This window comes from Penicilliopsis zonata, assembly GCF_001890105.1.
Source record: "Penicilliopsis zonata CBS 506.65 unplaced genomic scaffold ASPZOscaffold_21, whole genome shotgun sequence".
Lineage (NCBI taxonomy): Eukaryota > Fungi > Ascomycota > Eurotiomycetes > Eurotiales > Aspergillaceae > Penicilliopsis > Penicilliopsis zonata.
The window spans coordinates 256,809-275,020 of NW_019208929.1; the positions used below are offsets into that span (position 1 = coordinate 256,809).

At 54.9% G+C, this 18,212-nt stretch overlaps 11 protein-coding genes across 11 annotated transcripts in view; 8 read left to right on the top strand and 3 right to left on the bottom strand.

Moving 5' to 3' along the window:
* ASPZODRAFT_169686 (hypothetical protein) overlaps window positions 1-45 on the top strand; it is a 2,739-nt gene extending 2,694 nt beyond the window's left edge. The window contains exon 4 of the mRNA XM_022726906.1: window positions 1-45. The gene's annotated coding sequence lies outside the window, so the exon portion shown is untranslated.
* Window positions 46-360: 315 nt separating this feature from the next.
* Window positions 361-1,026, top strand: ASPZODRAFT_19814 (hypothetical protein; the record flags this gene model as incomplete). Its single annotated transcript, XM_022727485.1, has 3 exons — window positions 361-417; window positions 743-839; window positions 926-1,026. The coding sequence occupies 3 exons, from the start codon at window positions 361-363 to the stop codon at window positions 1,024-1,026; spliced, it is 255 nt and encodes an 84-aa protein (XP_022577632.1).
* A 400-nt stretch (window positions 1,027-1,426) lies between these two features.
* Window positions 1,427-3,958, top strand: ASPZODRAFT_154842 (hypothetical protein; the record flags this gene model as incomplete). The annotated part of the gene is made up of 3 exons (XM_022726138.1): window positions 1,427-1,804; window positions 1,877-3,388; window positions 3,668-3,958. 3 exons carry the CDS (start codon window positions 1,427-1,429, stop codon window positions 3,956-3,958), a joined length of 2,181 nt encoding a protein of 726 aa, XP_022577633.1.
* Window positions 3,959-4,134: 176 nt separating this feature from the next.
* ASPZODRAFT_32090 (hypothetical protein) lies at window positions 4,135-5,031 on the bottom strand (the record flags this gene model as incomplete). Its single annotated transcript, XM_022728232.1, has 1 exon — window positions 4,135-5,031. A coding segment is annotated over one exon (897 nt), but the record flags the coding sequence as incomplete, so codon positions are not given.
* Window positions 5,032-5,525: 494 nt separating this feature from the next.
* ASPZODRAFT_1222291 (hypothetical protein) lies at window positions 5,526-7,309 on the top strand. Its single transcript, XM_022721317.1, has 4 exons — window positions 5,526-5,571; window positions 5,650-5,892; window positions 5,946-6,008; window positions 6,083-7,309. The coding sequence occupies exons 3-4, from the start codon at window positions 5,952-5,954 to the stop codon at window positions 7,013-7,015; spliced, it is 990 nt and encodes a 329-aa protein (XP_022577635.1). The 5' UTR covers window positions 5,526-5,571; window positions 5,650-5,892; window positions 5,946-5,951; the 3' UTR covers window positions 7,016-7,309.
* ASPZODRAFT_1222408 (hypothetical protein) lies at window positions 7,310-9,428 on the top strand. Its single transcript, XM_022721318.1, has 2 exons — window positions 7,310-9,264; window positions 9,317-9,428. The coding sequence occupies exon 1, from the start codon at window positions 7,603-7,605 to the stop codon at window positions 9,163-9,165; it is 1,563 nt and encodes a 520-aa protein (XP_022577636.1). The 5' UTR covers window positions 7,310-7,602; the 3' UTR covers window positions 9,166-9,264; window positions 9,317-9,428.
* Window positions 9,411-10,171, top strand: ASPZODRAFT_19819 (hypothetical protein; the record flags this gene model as incomplete). The annotated part of the gene is made up of 3 exons (XM_022727486.1): window positions 9,411-9,512; window positions 9,583-9,942; window positions 10,019-10,171. 3 exons carry the CDS (start codon window positions 9,411-9,413, stop codon window positions 10,169-10,171), a joined length of 615 nt encoding a protein of 204 aa, XP_022577637.1.
* A 65-nt stretch (window positions 10,172-10,236) lies between these two features.
* ASPZODRAFT_154846 (hypothetical protein) lies at window positions 10,237-12,164 on the bottom strand (the record flags this gene model as incomplete). Its single annotated transcript, XM_022726139.1, has 4 exons — window positions 10,237-10,884; window positions 10,944-11,370; window positions 11,426-11,805; window positions 11,868-12,164. The coding sequence occupies 4 exons, from the start codon at window positions 12,162-12,164 to the stop codon at window positions 10,237-10,239; spliced, it is 1,752 nt and encodes a 583-aa protein (XP_022577638.1).
* A 1,013-nt stretch (window positions 12,165-13,177) lies between these two features.
* Window positions 13,178-14,667, top strand: ASPZODRAFT_136683 (hypothetical protein). The gene has a single exon (XM_022724110.1). The coding sequence runs from the start codon at window positions 13,260-13,262 to the stop codon at window positions 14,412-14,414; it is 1,155 nt and encodes a 384-aa protein (XP_022577639.1). The 5' UTR covers window positions 13,178-13,259; the 3' UTR covers window positions 14,415-14,667.
* Window positions 14,668-15,046: 379 nt separating this feature from the next.
* ASPZODRAFT_75012 (hypothetical protein) lies at window positions 15,047-16,195 on the top strand (the record flags this gene model as incomplete). The annotated part of the gene is made up of 1 exon (XM_022730014.1): window positions 15,047-16,195. The coding sequence occupies one exon, from the start codon at window positions 15,047-15,049 to the stop codon at window positions 16,193-16,195; it is 1,149 nt and encodes a 382-aa protein (XP_022577640.1).
* Window positions 16,196-16,330: 135 nt separating this feature from the next.
* ASPZODRAFT_19823 (hypothetical protein) lies at window positions 16,331-18,178 on the bottom strand (the record flags this gene model as incomplete). The annotated part of the gene is made up of 1 exon (XM_022727487.1): window positions 16,331-18,178. The coding sequence occupies one exon, from the start codon at window positions 18,176-18,178 to the stop codon at window positions 16,331-16,333; it is 1,848 nt and encodes a 615-aa protein (XP_022577641.1).
* Window positions 18,179-18,212: the final 34 nt, after the last annotated feature.

Below are 18,212 nucleotides of genomic sequence, written 5' to 3' on the forward strand. Positions count from 1 at the left end.
CCAGCCATTATCTCTTTTCCATACCCGCATACGACTAATTCGCCTATTTGTCGGTGTTTTTTTCTTCGACTTTGGGCTCCGAGTCATATATGCTCTTTTTTCCCCCCTCAGCAAAACCTGTCTTTTCTCCTCCGGCTCTTTGGTGCTTTTAAACCATCGCCTCGATCCTATTGACTATTTTTACTGCGCAGAAGGCGTGAGACACCCTCTTCTCCCACCGCCGCGCTCTGTGGAGAGAAAAAAAAAAAAAAAAAAAAAAAAAAGAAAAAAAAAAACAAAAAAAGAGAAAAAAAAAAAAAAAAAAGAAAAAAAAAAGCCGACTTTGTAGGCTGTGAGAGGGTCGATGTCTGTCTCATACAAATGGGGGGCATGGTCTTGTATGCATGGACTGGTGTTCTCAAAGTGTTCTGGAGCAGAGTGAGTAGAAGGGTGTATGAATTAACTATTCCTTGACGAGTTATGCAAGCAATACATGGCGTGTAGCGCCGTAGGGAGCATGATTGGTCTCCCTGATGAATTATAAATACAATCTGTTATCTGAATACATCATCCAGTGTAGTTCACTGTCGCAAAGTATGGTTTTATTCGTAGTCATCCTGGGTGAGAATGTCAACAGCACTTCTTCTTCTTCTTCGGCAATATGATATAATATCAGTTCAATTCAATAACGTAGAATTTGAATATTCTAAAAATAAGAGCTGTCACGAGTGATCACCTGATCTTCCCCTCCTTCGCTGTTCAGAATATCCAGGCTTCCCTTTTATCCCCAACCACCACCACCACCACCACTGCCACTGCCACTGCCACTGCCACTGCCACGAGCAGCTCTGGTACCTCTGGTAAGTCTTACGCACTCGATTTGCTGCCGTCAGTGCCAATCAGATCCCCTCCCTCTATGTGCTCCCCAGCTAATGCAGTGCTGCAGCTGGTATCACCGCCTCTACCGCCGTTGATTGGGCGACGATCCATTTCCCCGGCGGCAAACGAGAGCCTGTCACTCGGACGGACAAGCATCACGGCGACTAAACTAATCAGTCTACGGAGTCTCCAGCAGAGATCCATTGCTCGCTGCCGACCATGCCACAATCCGCACCCTGCAGCGAGAGCGCTCCTGCCGAGGACCACTGCTCGCGCCCTCCAGGCCGAATACTTCTAGGCCTTCCCGCCCCCGTCGTTCCTCATCCGAATCTGACTCGGTTCGTTGCTCATCCAGAGGCAAGAAGAGAAACAAAAAGAAAAGAAAAAAGATATATCAGAATCAAAAGTGAATGGTCTGACTCTGGGATGTAACTGACTACCGGCTGCGTTTTTAGCTTTCTCGTCCGGGAGGGCTCGTGTACTTACTACAGCACATCGAAACCGCTGAAAGCATCGCCTATCGAGATAACCAAACTCTTCATATAATCATCAATAAATCTCACTCATCATGGCGTGGGACTCGGTGGTTGCGCTCGTGAAGCGCATTAGAGTCCCCATCACCGCGTCCACCACCCAGGCGCAAATCGAGGCGATGGCCGCAGCTCCCTTCGCCAAATCGGGCAAATTCGGTCTCGCCTGGGTCTACTTTGCGGTCGTTCTTCTCCTCGTCGCCACCGCCGTGCGCTGGTATCACACCTGGGGTGATAAGACCCGGATTGCCATGTATCGGAAGGGTCCCGGGTGGCAGCAGAGTACCTCGCCGGTCAATGCTACCGAGGAGTATGAGCTGCCCAGTGCGACTACCGAGAGATCGACCGCCCACCTCTTCCCACAGCCATATACATCTTCGTCGTCGTCGTTGACTGCCACAGGGGCCAAGACGGGAGTGACGACGACAACAACAACAACAACAACAAAAACAACCATGATGATGATGACTGCAGCGACTGGCAAACAGCAATCGTCGGTGTCAACGATTGCGCCTCTGAACAATACGATTGCGTTCCTGCGGTGGATCTTCTATCGCCCTATCCCCGTCCTGCGCATCTGGCGATTCTGCATTGTGTTTCCATCGCTGGGGACCATCGCCATTGTTCTGGCATCCTTCCTGTTCTGCCTGCTCTTCTGTTTTGTGCCCCAACCGCTGTACTTCGAGTCGATCTCGTGGGGGTCCCCGCCGCTGGCCATCCGTGCCGGCATGATCGCCACCTCGCTGGTGCCCTGGGTTTTCCTGCTGGGTCTCAAGGCCAATTTCATCACTTACCTGACCGGCATCGACCACGAACGACTCAATGTCCTGCACCGCTGGGCGGCGTACGTCTGTCTGTTCATGGCCCTCGTCCACACCCTCCCCTTCTACATCACCCCGATCTGGAACGATGGCGCCGAGGTCAACTACCAGAAGTTCGTGGGGCAGAACATATATGTCTACGGCACGGGGCTCGCGGCACTGGTCCCCTTGGCCTTCCTGTGTCTTCATTCCCTGCCGGTGCTGCGCGAGAAGCTGTACGAGCTCTTTGTTTTCATGCATCTGCCGGCCTCGCTCATCTTCTTGGCCCTGCTGTTCTGGCACTCCAAGAACTACCTGGCCTCCTGGGGTTATCTGTGGGCTACCCTGGCCTGCTGGCTGGTCTCGAGCATCATCCGCCTGTTCTACCTCAACTGGACCAACCCGTTCCGCATCTCGTTCCTGATCGGCGAGGAATCCGCCGTCACGCTGCTCCCCGAGAACGCCGTCAAGGTCACCGTGCCCACGCGGATGCGGTGGCGACCGGGCCAGTACGTCTACCTCCGCATGCCAGGCATCTCGCTCCTAGGCAACCATCCCTTCACGATTGCCTCGCTGTGCAGCGACGATTTCCCCTCCGAGTACGGCGAGAAGTACCGCGACCTGACGCTCGTGTTCCGCCCCTTTGGCGGCTTCACGCGCCAGGTGTTGAAAAAGGCCCTCAAGCACGGGCCGTACCGGACCTACACGGCCTTCCTCGAGGGGCCCTACGGGGGCATGCAGCGCGAGCTGGCCGCGTTTGACGACGTCATCTTCTTCGCCGGCGGGAGCGGCATCACCGCCATCGCCGGCCAGCTGCTCTACCTGATCAAACGGATGCGCGACGGCAAGGCCGTGACGAGGCGCGTGCGCGTGATCTGGGCGCTCAAGAGCCCCGAGACCATGGAATGGTTCAAGGAGGAGCTCCGCATCTGCCGCGACTACGCGCCCCTCAACTCCGTGCACTGCCATTTCTACATCACCGGCGGCCGCGAGACCAACGACCCGCTGCAGGAACAGCACCAGCGCGACCTCATCCAGGAGAAGATCAACAACATCCTCTCCGGGATCGACAAGCGTAGCTCCGCGTTCATCAGGCAGGAGGCCGCGGGTGACCAGGAGCGCGAAAAGGAGCTCCGCCGTGAAAACGAGGACGGCCTCGCCCCTTTGCCTCAGGCGTACATGGCTCCAAGATATGGCCCGGTCTATCCGGCCTATCCGGATCCTTATCATACCGGCTTTGACTTTGGATTCCAGCAGCAGCAGCAGGAACAATATCAGCAATACCAGCAGCAATACCAGCAGCAATATCAGCAGCAATACCAGCAGCAATACCAGCAGCAATACCAGCAGCAATACCAGCAGCAATACCAGCAGCAATACCAGGAGCAATACCAGCAGGAGCAACACCCGCAGGAACAATACCAGCAATCTCAACAATACCAGCAAGAACAATATCAGCAATATCATCAACAATTGCAGCAGCAACAACAACAACAACAACAACAACAAGAGCAAGACACCACCCCCCGGTTCGCCTCGCTGTCTACTCTGCGCCGCGACGGCTGGCGCACAGATTATACTCGGCCAGACATCCCCCGGATTCTAACCGAGTACTCGCAGTCGTTTGGGCGTCGGACATGCGTGTACATCTGCGGGCCGCCGGCGATGCGGGTGGCGGCGACCAAGACGGTGGCCTCGCTGCAGCGGCTGGTCATGACGAACCCGGCTGTGGACGAGATTTTCCTCCATGCCGAGAATTACAATATCTAGCTTGCCTTGCTCTTCTTGGCCCAAGCCTGGCGTTTTTAAGGGTTCTTTCTACTGGCCACTGTTTATACTCTATGTACTCGGTATGTATATAATAATCCAATGAATGATGCATAGGATGAGCAGGGTATCGACTATAAGTAATGATGAGACTATGGGTAATGAGAATGTTATGAACTACTCTTGCGCTTCCTGCACACCCTCTCGTCGTCCAGAATGCGCGAGTCCATCGGCTGGATGCCGTGATCGTCGTCTTCTTCGGCCTCGACCTTTTCCCACTCGTCATCTTGATCTTCTGCTGCAGCAGTAGAAGTAGTCATAGTAGTAGTAGTAGTAGTAGTAGTAGTAGTAGTAGAAGTAGTCGTAGCAGTAGTAGCAGGAGTAGTCGACTTCTCCAAAGACAGCTTGACGATTCTTGCCCCCGTAGGCTTAAGCCGGCGATAATACCCCTCCACGACACCTGGCTGGACCTCGAACCCACGCGCACGGTACCATTTCAGGCCGTCTTCGTTGGCTTCGTGGACGTGCGCCGTCACGCTGCGGATGTTATAGTGGTTCACTAGATCGGGGGCCGAGATCAACGAGTTGAGCAGCGCAGTGGCGACCCCGTGGCCGCGGTAGGGAGAGAGTAAATGCAGAGTCTGGATGTAGAGGGTTGTAGCTGTAGCTGGAGAAGTAGAGGTATGCTCAGCCTGTACGCATCGTTCCAGTCGACATCTGATACCCCCAATCACCTTGTCAGCACCCAGAGAGGGCGGTGGTATCGTCGTCGTCGTCGTCGTCGTCGTTGTTATTGCTGTTGCTGCTGTTGTTGCTGCGGGCCCCCCGACAGGGTGGTCATGGTACACCGCAACGCGGGACAACGAGGCGATAACCGGGTCGGTGATGGTTGCCGTGTAGAAGGAGTTGGGATATCGGATGGGCAACAACAGGCCTGTAATCCGCGTCAGGGAGGGGATATGTGCTGTGCTGACCGTGTCGATGGTGATGTGGGGGTGAGGGGTCGCGACGCTGGACGGGACAGGGCGAGGATATGGCACCGCCTCAAAGGCTACACTGTCGGTGGTTGTCTTTGGCGGTGCTCCATGGCTCCCTCCCTGACGCTGGCTGGTAGATACCGCCACCGACGACTGAGGGAGGACCAGCGGCGGGGGGTGGATGGACGGCGGTCGGGTGAGACGCGACTGAGGGGGGGACAGAGGCGGAGAGGTGGGTGTTTTGGCTTGCTGCTGCTGCTGCTGCTGCTGTGCTTTGGCGAAGAATTGATACGCCATTCTCAAGAGATAGAAAGACCAGGGGTATTCCTCCTATTGAGCGTGTAGTGTATTGTCGTGGTCAGGCACAATCAGGTCATATTCTCGCTCGCTCTGAATGCGGAGATGAGATAAGATAAGATGCAAAGGCCGGTTGGCCGGAGAGAGCGAGAGAGAGAGACTTTGCCAGCGACGCTCTCCTGGGACCAGCAACTCTCGCGGACTCGGGCCCCGGCGGTTGCAAGACGAAAGCAAATACGCGGAGGCTGGTTGGTGGAGCTATTGGAGCTATTGTACTCTTGGACTCTGGTCTTATTGTTTCTTGGTTATTGTTGCTGGGGGTGGCTGTTGTTGGGCTGCCAGGTGAATAGCAGCTTCTTTCCCCCCCCCCCCGGTGAATTACATTAGGGAATCGCTTTCACTGACCTTTTCTCTTGCCAGTAGGGGTTTCTCTTTCTCCTTTTTTCCCTTTTTCCCGTCTCCTCCGGATGCTCTCGTCGATCGAAGCAGATGGACTCACCGAAGCTGCCTTTGTGATCGTTCCGTTTGAGTGCAGGATTTCCCATCGAGCCGAGATCCCTTTAGAATCAGCCTGGCGATAGAATCTACTCGTCGTCGGCCTGTCCTTTTGGTGAAGAAGAAGATTGTGTGTCGGTGAGAATAACGTGGGAGAATACTACCTAGGTAGGGTGGGTGCTGCGCTGTCTACCCTATTACCATGTGCTGATTACCGCAAGGTCAAAATGGGGGATTCGAACGGATCAACCAAGTCGCTTCCTAATGGGACGATTGCGAAACTGGTACGTGTTGCCATCGGGGTATGGTGGCTTCGTTCTTGTTGCTAATAGAAAAACCCTTTTTTTTTTTGGCTCAGACGTGCGACATTCTCGACGGAACCTTCTACAACATCATCCACGACATCGTTGCCAAAGTCCACCGCGATGAAAAGATTGCCCGGATGCGTTCAGCCGTGACGATTGCGAGACAAAGGGGCGAGGAGGAGGCGAGGCGGCTGCGCGAGGGAACCGCTGGCAAGGCGACGCCAGCAGTGCCCGCGAAGCCAGGGGACCCCGAGGCGGAAGCGCAGTCCTTTACCAACATTCGGGTCGAAACAGAGGGGGCCATCTTCGACGAGGGCAAGGTCTATCTGAAGGGCAACCCGTTGAAGACCACCAAGGAGATCATCTGCCCGGACTGCCGTCTTCCTCGTCTCCTGTACCCGGTGGCCGGCATCGGGGCGCGCCCCCCTCCAGACCCGTCGCGGGAGTACTGTCAGAGACAGCCGCTGATCAGCAAGCCCGGCCATGATGTGCACGGGAACCCGTTCGCGGTCGACAAGACGCAAACCAAAAAGAAGAAGAAGGACAAGGACAAGGAGACCACCACGTCCAACACGCCCGCCTCGAGCCCGCCGGGCACCCCGGAAAGTGGCGCCAGCAAGGAAATCCTCTTCCCCACCGTCAAGTGTCCCAACTGTCCGCGGTACTTTGGAGTCACCCGCTTCGCCATGCATCTCGACCGGTGTATGGGTCTGTCCAGTCGAGGCACCGGCCGCACCAGAACCCCCGCCGACAGCGGCAGCGCCACGCCCAACCCGGCGTCGAATCCGCCCAAGCGGCCTCTCGTCGACGAGGACGGATCCTCGCCGTCCGGCGTGTTCCCCAAGAAGAAGAAACTGAACGGCTCCAAGAAGCCGATCGGCAAGAAGCCCTCGCTGCCCAGCAAGCTGAAGAACGGCACCACTCCCGACATGGCCGCCGCCGCGGACGCGGAGATCAAGAGCGAAGCTGTCGGAGAAGACAACTAATACCAATGCCTTGATAAATACTTTATTCGGCGTGACCGTTTTCTCCCTGTCTCACCGTTTGGACATAAAAAGTCGTCGTGGGCTTACTTTCCGGGGGGGAGGGGGGTTTTTTACGAACTTGACGTACATAAGGCATTCGGGGCGTCAAACGGACATTCTATTCTATTCCCTTCTTTATCTCATTTCCTTACTGTCTTTTCTCTCCTTTGATTCTCTCCCATTTGCCTGTTGAACCATCATCACGTCGTGTGGATAAGAGGTGATATGGTTGGCATTTTGTTCTTGTTTCTGTTGCATATCTAGATGGCTCACAATGTTCTGTACAATACCGGGTTGAAATGGCTTCGCGATTCAATAATACTTATCCTTGAAATGAAGTAAAATAGTGGCCTCTGTGCTCAGTCTCTCAGTCTCCCAGTCTCTCATACAAAAAGTTGACTCCGCTGTGGGCCAACTTCTCTTTCTCCGCCAACGTCACTCAACCCGTCAAATCCAGGATCCAGAGGACAAAGACATTTAGCAGAAGTAATAGTCGAGATCTAACTTCAGTTTTCGATCTCTCTATTTCTCTATTTCCCTCTCTCCCAATGGCCGACCTGTCAAAGGCCGTGTCGCGCCTCAGCCAGCTCCTCCCCCTCGATGACGACTCACTCACCCAGATCCTCACCTACGCCGCGTCGCTCTCCAAGGAAGCCAGCGCCGAACACCTGAAGAACCTGCTCGGCGATTCTCCTGCCGCCCTTGAATTCATCTCTTCGTTCAACGCGACACGCAACGCACCGTCGACAAAAGGCAGCGGCTCCAAGACCTCAAGGCCGAAGCCTCCGTTGCACAGTGCGGGCCCGCCGCGCAGACCGGACAACTACGGGAATACAGCGGGGGCATACAGGAAGAGCGATCGGGAGGAGAAAGGATCTGGATCTATATCTGGGTCTGGGTCTGGGTCTGGGTCTGGGTCTGGGTCTGGGTCTGGGTCTGGGTCTGGGTCTGGGTCTGGGTTATTATGGGATGATGATGCGCCTGCTCCTGTTAAACCCACCGCGCCCACGCCCACGCCCAAGGCACCCCCCTCGGCTAATGGGCCGATGATTTCAGATTTCTTGCCCAACGTGCGATCCAAGACGGCTAAACCGTCATCTAGATCTGGAGGGGGAGGAGGGAGAGGAGGATCGGGATCGGGATCTGGCTCGTCGACACCATCGAAAGGAACCACGCTGACAACCAGCAATATTGCGGATTTGACGGCCGCGATCGCCGCGTTGGAAGTGTCGACGAACCCGACGTTGAACCAGAAGGGGATTCGGAAAAAATGCACCTGCTACGCTTCGCTCCATCCGGTATTCACGCCGGCACCTAATTGTTTGAACTGCGGCAAGATCATCTGCGCGCTGGAAGGCCTGCAACCGTGTTCGTTCTGCGGCACGCCGCTCATCTCCAACGAGGAAGTGCAGAGCATAATCCGGGAGCTGCGCGCAGAACGAGGCCAGGAGAAGATGCGAGCTCACAATGAGAGCGTTCACCACCACGGCGGGCCGGGCGGTACTGCTAGTATCAATACCGCTCCTGCCAATGCGAAACTGAACGCGGCACGCGCTCACCGCGACAAGCTACTTCAGTTCCAGGCGCAAAATGCCCAGCGCACCAAGGTTGTCGACGAGGCGGCGGATTTCGAGACCCCCAATATAGCCGCGACGCTGTGGATGAGCCCGGCGCAGCGCGCCCTAGCACTCAAGAAGCAGCAGCAGGTTCTACGCGAGATGGAGGAAAAATCCCGGCCGGAATGGGAGCGCAAGCAGACTTTTATGAGCCTGGACATCTCCGGCGGGCGCGTCAAACGTGTGTACCACAACACTACCGAGAAAAAACCTATAGAGAGTCGTCCAGCAGCAGCAGCGGAAGAAGAAGAAGAAGAAGAAGAAGAAGACATCGCCAGTGCGGCCACCGATCTGAACCAGACCTCGCAGGACCGAACCCACGAGGCGTTCAGTAACAACCCCCTCCTGGCCGCCGGGGGCCTCCTGCGGCCGATCTGGCGCGCGCCCGACGGGCAGCAGCCTGCTGGGGGGGGGAGGGAGAAGAAAGCGAGCTGGCGACGGGTACAGGATGACGAGACTGCGAACGAGCAGTGTTTAGGGGGGGCAGATAAATAGCTATAAATATATAATACAATGATGGTTAATCGCCAAGTGGTAATTATTATTTTACTATCCTGAGGGTGCATCAAGTACTCCCCCAGGGATAGAAGACACGTTAATTTGCCCCACACTAATCATAATATAAGCTGAGGCTGATATTGAATAGGACTTCAAACTCAAGTCAGTCGTTACCTCTATTCTAACAGCATCAGTTCCACCTGGGCAGTCTGTAAAGCCATTTCACAGACGAGGCGAGGACAATGTCCCTCCGGTCCCCCTTAACCGCGACTTTTATCCAAGCGACCATCCTCAACGCCATCGCCAACGTCAGCGCGCAGGTCATTGACCAATACAAAAATGGAGTAAGCAGAAAGAAAGAATTAATTAATTAATTAATTAAAATTCATTGAAAAAAGAAGAACTGATTGATAGAAACCTCTGGCGCTGAATGCCCTCGCCCTCCTCCAATTCATCACGTACGGCATCCTGATCGTGCCGATTAATTTCGCATGGCAGAAAGCCATCGAGGCGCGATTTCCAGGTCACATCGGAGGAGCGTCAACAGCAGCACCGCCAGCACCAGCAGCACAGGGCATTCCACTCGGCACTGCGGGCGAAGATGTGAAAGAGAAACCGAGCCCGAAAAAACGACACTCGAAATGGGTCAACTTCACCATCAAGTTCCTGCTTGACATGATCGTCGGCGGGATCATGAACATCCTCCTCTTCGTCGTGCTGATCAATCTCCTCAAGGGGGCGACTCTGTCGCAAATCATCGCTTTTGTCAAAGCAGTGAGTTGTCTTTTTTTTTTCTCTCTCGTTTTTGTCTGGTTTTCCCTTCCTGGTGGATGGAATGCTTAATGTACAGGACTTCTGGCCTATCTGGACGGCCCGGCTCAAGTTCAGACCGATCGTCTCGGGCCTGCTGTATACTGTTGTCCCTGTAGATAGACGGGTGGTCTTTGGCAGTGCCTGTGGGGTTATATGGGGGATTTACTTGAGTTTGTATGCTGCTGTATAATTAATCTATGAGTTACAACCAGACTTTGAGTATGATATGCGCATGAGATAGAAAAGAAAGCGTCACTATGCGGCGGCCACCTCCAGCTTCGTCCCCCTGACGGATCTCCATTCCAGAAAGATAGGACCAACAAGCGACAAGGCCCCCATGGCGACTCCGACGTAAAAGGTCTCGGTGACGGCACTGTTGTACGCGTCCAGCACGGCGGGGAGCACGCTGGCAGCGACGGTCTGGCGCAAGTCAGTTGCCCCCGCGGCAATGATGGCTGCGGTATTGACCGAGGGGGCGTCGGCGTGGATGTTTTTCAGCAGCTGGTTCTGGAAGACGTTCTCGCCGACGGAAACGAAGACGGAGCCGCCCAGCGTCTGGGCGAACATCATCATCGCCGTCGCCGTGGGGATGTCCCCCGCCGGCAGCGACGCCTGCACCACAATCAACGTCTGCTGCATGCCTAGCCCGAGCCCGACGCCAAACAGGATCTGGTACCCGATCCATTTGTCGGCGCCGGAGTCGGTCTCGAGGGTGGTCAGCAGTCCCGCGCCGATGGTCAGAATCACCGACGAAGCGATCATAAAGGGGGTGTAGTAGCCTAGCACGGTCACCAGTCCGCCGGAAACAATCGAGCAGATCACAACGCCTAGGATGGTGGGCAAGTTCATGATCCCAGACGACATCGCCGATGCGTCCTTGATGGCCTGGAACCAGATGGGGAGCTTGTTGGTCAGCAGAGTATATATATATATATATATAAAGCAAGGAATACTAGACGTACGTAATAGACAAAGACAAAAAAACATGCTCCCAGGCAGAGATTGTACCAGGCAGCCCCCCAGACGTTACGGTTTCGGAGCAGACGAGGAGGGATGGTGGCCTTTTCTTGCTGTCTGAATTGCACTCCGATGAAGATGATGATCAGGACACCCGCCAGCACCAGTAATGCAATGATGCGCGCGTTGCCCCAGGCGTACTTGACGCCCCCCCACTGCAGGGCAAGCAGCAGGCAGATGATTGCCGGCAGGAAGAAGAAGTTGCCGATCAGATCGAATTCTCCCAGCTGTTGTCTGAAGCTCTGCTGCTTCTTGAAGGTCTTGGGCGAGGGGAAGAAGAATAAGATGAAGAGAGCGGTGACAGCGCCAAACGGCAGGTTGATATAGAAACACCACCGCCAGGTGACATGGTCTGTGAAAGCGCCTCCCATGCTAGAAGGTTAGAAAGGATCCCAAAGAGAGAGAGGAGGAATGGCTGACTACTTACAGAGGTCCAGCAACACTGGCGATGCCATACATTCCCCCCACGAAACCGGTATAGAGCGGGCGTTTCACCAACGGCACGCTTTTGGCGACGATGAGAATCGAACCCGAGAAGAGACCGGAGGCGCCCAGCCCGGCGACAGCACGCCCCAGGATCAGGCCCAGCGACGAAGGAGTGATACCGCAGACGAGCGAGCCGATCTCGAAGATGAACAGAGCGCCCAGGTAGACCCATTTGATGGAGTAGTAGGTGTAGATCTTGCCGAAGATCAAGGTCATGGCGCACGTCGTCAACAGGTAGCTGGAGCCGTACCAGCCCACGTCGTCGAGAGAGTCGAATTGATCTGTGATCTTGGGGATTGCTGTGGCAATGATCGTATTGTCCTGGATTGTCAGTAATAATAAACACCTAATGAAGACCTTAATCGACAGAGCTTTTGTCTTACCAGCGCAACGCAAAACACACACAAACACAAGGCAATTGTCACCAACACCAGCTTCCACGACGAGGGATACTCGTCTTCTCCATCTTCTGTCTCTGTGTCTGTGCCTGACTCTTCGTTCGATTCCTCCTTATTCTCGCTGTCTGTACCGTTCTCCTCCGAGCCCGAGCTGGTCTGGACCTCCTCGACGAGGGTGCTTCCATGGGAATAGGCCGGCGAGGGCGACGTCGGGATTCCGTCTCTGGGATGTTGAGTGTTGTGAGGAACTGCAAGCTGCGTTGTCTCGTTTCTTTCGTCCATGGCGTAAATCTTGGTATCGTAATCTGATATAGGAGGGAAATATGTACGGTCTAGCAACCAACCAGTACTTGATCAAAATGAGAAATTAAATATATTAAAGAGAGAAAATAGACGGAAAGAAAAGAAAAGAGAAAGACAGTCATAAATAGAGCCGTGAAACAATGAAACTAGGGATGTTGTGTTGTCTGAGAAAAGGTACTGTGTACACGGAATGGCCAGCTTCCGACGTGCTCTCCGCAGGTTCCAGGTTTCATCGAGAAGATCTCTTACTGCATAGGTTGTGCCTGTCGGGGTTAACGTATTACTATTGACTATTGGAGACACCTGCGTCAGTCGAGGGCTCTAATGCAGCCGTACATCGCCCGAGGCACGAAGTACTTTAACACCGCCTGTATATAATCTCACAGACGGCTCTCTTGGTATCTCCATCTCTGTCTCTGTCTCTGTCTGTCTCTGTGTGTCTCTGTGTGTCTCTATCTCTGTCTGTCTCTCTGTATCTCTCTGTCTCTGTTGTATCTCCAAACAAAAGTCTCAAAGTCAAGCTTGTCCCTGATCGACAACTAGTGCCGGCCTAGTCTGCTCTTTCCTAATAAGGACTACGGCCGGACGAGCTGGCCCGGAGCGGCCACTTCGTCCGAGATTTGGTCCGCCGTTTATGAATATTGCATTATTCTTATACAACAATGCAGAGCATACAGAGCAGAGTTGTATAGTATACTATACAGTGTTGAGTAGATAGATACTGGTAATTCTGACAGTTGAATATGTCGTAGTAGGTATATATATCGTATAACTATGTTCCTAGGTTGTACAAGGTCATATCTTGCTAGTATCCGGTTATATCCTCCATACTGTCCATGGTTCAACCTCGTACAGAATCTCCAGCTCCAGAGTCTATCCTTATATTAGTACTATGGAGTATAGACTCTAATGTAATGATGACGCTAAGATAGATAAGACTATAAACTGCCCCTCTTTGCTGCTATATAAGATGACGCGTCCAAGTAGCGGAGTATATATATATATATACAGTACTTAGTTACTCATTAACTACTTCTTAAAAGCTACTCACAATATCAACTCCTTCATATCATCATGCAGAAGCTCTTTGCGCCGGCGCCCCCTCCACCGACGGAGCTGGGCAGGTACCGCATCCTGTCGTCGACAGCGGGGATCCGGGTGTCGCCACTCCAGCTCGGGGCGATGTCCATCGGGGACGCGTGGTCGGAGTACATGGGCAGCATGAGCAAGGAGCAGTCGTTCAAGCTGCTGGACGCGTTCGTCGAGGCGGGCGGCAACTTCATCGACACGTCCAACAACTACCAGGACGAACAGTCGGAGGAGTGGATCGGGGAGTGGATGCAGGCCCGTGGGAACCGTGACCAGCTTGTCATCGCAACCAAGTTCACCACCGACTACAAGAGCCATGCGCTCGGCAAAGGACACGCCGTCAACCACTGCGGCAACCATCGGCGGAGCCTGCACATGAGCGTGCGCGACTCCCTGCGCAAGCTGCAGACCGACTGGATCGACCTGCTGTACCTGCACTGGTGGGATCACTCCACCTCCATCGAGGAGATCATGGACAGCCTGCAGATCCTCGTCGAGTCCGGCAAAGTCCTGTACCTGGGTATCTCCGACAGTCCGGCCTGGGTGGTGGCCGCCGCCAACACCTACGCCCGCGCGCACGGCAAGACCCCCTTCTCCGTCTACCAGGGGCGGTGGAACGTCATGCTGCGCGACTTTGAGCGCGAGATAATCCCCATGGCGCGTCATTTCGGCATGGCGCTCGCTCCGTGGGATGTGCTGGGTAGCGGCCATTTCCAGTCCCGCAAGGCGCTCGAGGAGCGCAAGCGGAACGGGGAGAACCTCCGTTCCATGGCGAAGAGCGAGCAGAGTGAGCAAGAGGTCCGCGTCAGCGAAGCCCTCGCCGCCGTCGCTGAAGAACACGGTATCGAGTCCGTCACCGCCGTCGCTCTCGCGTACGTCCTCGCCAAGGCACCCAACGTCTTCCCCCTGGTCGGTGGCCGCAAGATCGAACACCTGCACGACAATATCCAGGCTCTCAGCCTCCGCCTCACCGACAAACAGATCGAGAAGCTCGAGAGTGTCACCCCGTTCACCCCTGGTTTCCCAACCAATTTCATCGGCGTGGATCCCAAAGTCACCGGCCAGTCCCCATTCCTGCTGCTTGCCTCGTCTCATATTGCCTGGCCGCAGTCGCCCAAACCGGTGGGTTATGGGAATTGAGAATCATGATTCTGCGTAAATATGCGTCAAAATGCCTAAATAAGCGTTTGTGTATGATTCTCTATGATATCAGTCGTTTCGTTGGATGGAAAAGTGGAAGAGGCTGCGTTGGAGATCGAGTCAAAATGGACACTCCTTTTACCTCTTTATTAGTGATGCTCTTCCTGCTTGAAAGTACAATAAGAACATTCTACCCGCCCATCTGCGCGGTAAAAGGGCAAGACTATCTCACTCGATCCTGACACTGATGCCCCCACGAAGGGAAGAAAGACCTGCGGATTCATTTTTCGTAAGGAAGACGAGAATTGCTCTTCGTAACTGTAGTTAAAAGATGCAGTTAATAGACTGCTCCTCTCCTGCGTTCTCAATAACAAGGGAGCAGCTGGATGCAGCGTAACAGTCTGTATTACTACCCGCTGGGAATAGAGGAAGAAATAACCTCGTCAATTGCTTTCAGTGTTTTTGTTGAATGTCGAGGAGTAGCGACTGCCCAAGAACAAGCCTTATTGCAGGCTTGGCGGTGTCAGATACTGATAGCGGCTCCAGGCCCGCCGACTATCACAACTATTTCTTCACTTTTTTCTAGTCTTGAAAAGAAAAGAGACTTGAGAAAGAAGGAAAGAAATCTCGCCATGGTTCCCTCAGCCGCAACGCCGTCGCTCTCTCTCCCACCCGCTCAGTTCGCCAGCCTCCAACCGCATGCCTATCTTCTCGCCCACCTTTCCCCTCCGGCGTTGAGCAACCAGCCCTCCATCCGTGCCAATGGCCGTTCCCCCTCTCAGTTCCGGGCGACCTCAGCCAACGCAGGCTCCCTGACACACGCCAACGGCAGCGCCGTCGTCCGTCTCGGGGACACGGCCGCGGTGTGTGGTGTGCGGGCGGAAATTTTGCACACAGACGACATTGCCTCGTGGAGTGTCTCCTCCTCGACCGGAGCAGGAAACAAGCGCCGCAAGCTGTCGGGGGAGGACCCTGAAGACCCCGAAGAATCACAGATCCAAGACCTGAACCTGCTCGTGCCGAACCTCTCGCTCAGCACCGGCTGCGCCCCGGGCTTCATCCCCGGCGCTCCGCCCTCGGCTCTCGCCCAATCGCTTTCCCACCAACTGCTCACCCTGCTGCATACCAGCCGCCTGGTGCGAACCGACGATCTACGCATTTGGTACGATGTTCCGGATTTGGAGGGCGCGGGGCAGGAAACCGGGGAAGCCATGGATGTGGACGTGGTAGACAAGGAGTCCTCCTTGAAACAACCGCGCAAGCGCGAAATCAAAGCCTTCTGGGTACTCTACATTGATGTGATGATTGTCTCGCTGGCTGGAAATGTGCTTGACGCGGCGTGGGCGGCCGTCCTGGCCGCGCTGCGAGATACAAAGCTCCCGCGCGCGTGGTGGGACGTCGACGCCGAGAGCGTGCTGTGCTCCAACCGGGTGGACGAGGCGCGCTCCCTCCTCCTCCGTGGATTACCCGTTTGTTCCTCGTTTTGCGTCTTCGAGGCCGACGCGGCGGCCGGCTGGCGCGCGGTTGTCCTTCCTACGTCAATAGAGATGGAGCAGAATAAGCAGCAGCAGCGGTGGATCCTGGCAGACCCGGATGGATACGAGGAGGGCCTGACTCAGGAGCGAATGTGCATTGTTCTCGACAAGGATCAGAGTGGGAACCCTGTGATCGTGCGCATGGAGAAGAACGGCGGGTGGACGGTTGGCAAGGAGGATCTGAGACAGCTCGTCGACGTGTCGGCGCAGAGATGGGAGGAGATGAAGACTGTCTTGAAGTGGTAGTTGAGAATGAGATGTGAAAGTAAAGAAAGCCTCTACCAGAGAAAAACAACCAGTTAAATAGTGTTCTAGAAAAATGATTTTAATACATCGTGATACCCAACTCCGTCCCGTCTTTTTCCATCTAATGGTAATACATCATGCATTCATGTTCCGAGGACTTCTTCGTCGTCTCTTCGCCGGCGGCTCGCTGTCTCTCTCGCCCGAAGGGAACGACGCCAGGATGGCCTCTCCATCTTCGCTCGAGGGCTGTTCAGCGGCTTCCGTGGGCTTTTTCTCCTTCTTCGGTTTGCGCGGCAGGGAGATCCTGATGAAGAGGAGGTCTTCCTCCTTGCCTTCGTCGGCGGAAGAGTCTTCACGGGCAAGAACGGTCTTCTCCTCGCTGGTGGTACCGTCCTTCTTTCCATCTTCCTTCACCACCAATGACTTGATATCTCCCGACCATAGACGGGCGAGGAGGCTCCGGTGATCCTTAGCCTTTTCAGAGGAGACATCATTTTTTGTCTCCGTCTCGGCCCCGTCGTCATTTTCTTCCTCGTCTGCATCGGAGAAGTCCCACATATCACGCACCTCTCCGCGAACCAAAGCGGTTCCCCAGAGCGAGATGAGAACGCCGGGGACTAGGTAGAGTAGGGCTGGCTGGGCATGGTTGGCTATCTGCATGGCAATGAGGGTCGCGATCATCCCGATACAATAGCCTACGACGCTGGCGATGAAGTAGATTTTAGAAAACGCCCGCGCATCGGAGTACGGGGGTGCAAGCTCGGGTTCGCGGGGTTTCTGCTGTGACAGGCGGGCCCAGAACCGCTCGCCCCAGGCACCCGTGGCAGACTGGTACGTAGGCTTGACGGAGGTGTTTCCTGCACCTTCTGCCTGTGCTTTTTGTTCCCCCTTGCGCTTGTAGTACATGAACAGGTCGAACCGCAGAGCAAGTCCGATCATCATGCCTGGGATGACGATATCGCCCAGCCCAAGCATGGCGAGAGAAACGGCATCAGGCGCCTGGCCCGCGGCTGGGGGACGAGGGAACAGGAGCTTGATGGGCACATCGAGCTTGGTCGCAACCGTGACCATGAGAGGTGTAAAGAAGACGAAATAGATGTCGTAGAAAAACAGGGATCCCAGCAGGAGTGTTCCGGTCCAGAACGTCGAGGGAGACATGAACTGCAGAGCCCCGTAGCAGAAGCAGAAACCCAGGAAGTTGGTCAACCACCACGGCTTTGTCACAAAGGCAAAATACCCAACTGCCGACAGGGCTATGAGGCCACTAGCAACGTCCAGCAGCCCGATCATGCATTTGACATCCACAACCCCCCGCACATGAGCATGAAACTGTACCCGCCGGTATGCCAACTGGCGTACAGCCCAGATACCCTGTGATACACTCTCCGGGAGAGGGATACAGCTGAAGACGCCCGGAAGAGGCGACCGCCGCGCTTCGCTCCCATCAGAACCCTGTGCAACGACGGCAAAGATGCGTTCTGACTGCCTCACTTTCCAGACCTTCCCGCCGTATGCATACCGCCGGGGAAAGACAAAGGACCTGACTACATGCAGGGCGTCCTGGAGGAAGGCTATGGCGAAGAAAAGACCCATCTGCGAGAAGTAAAAGCTCAGGATTTTGTTGAGAATCGCAGGGTCCTCCAGCCACTTGATCACCAGGTATAGTCCTCCCAGTGTCAGGCCCGCAGTCAGAGGAAACATGAGCGCATCGGACGGCTCAAGTCCTTCCATCTTCTGGACCGGTCCGCGTGTCTCTTCCTCCTCCTCCTCGTCGTCTTCTGTGTCTTGTTCATCTCCGTTGTCGTCACGCTTGGAGGGTTTGGCGGCAGACGAGGGTTTCGACAGCGAGGCGTGCGCTCCAATAAATATCGGAAAGATTGCAGAGACCAGCAGATGTGCGTATGTTGGTAGCAAAGGCTTCACGGCCTCAAAGTGATAGATGGCCTGACCCAGAAGCTCTGCCATGGGGCTGACTTCGGCCATGGTGGAGAGTGTACACAAGTTTCTGAGCGGAGCA

Coding starts and splice junctions, on each gene's coding strand:
- ASPZODRAFT_1222291 (XM_022721317.1), top strand. CDS start 5,952: ATGGGGGATTCGAACGGATCAACCAAGTCGCTTCCTAATGGGACGATT. Junction 6,009..6,082: donor ATGGGACGATTGCGAAACTG/GTACGTGTTGCC, acceptor TTTTTGGCTCAG/ACGTGCGACATTCTCGACGG.
- ASPZODRAFT_1222408 (XM_022721318.1), top strand. CDS start 7,603: ATGGCCGACCTGTCAAAGGCCGTGTCGCGCCTCAGCCAGCTCCTCCCC.
- ASPZODRAFT_136683 (XM_022724110.1), top strand. CDS start 13,260: ATGCAGAAGCTCTTTGCGCCGGCGCCCCCTCCACCGACGGAGCTGGGC.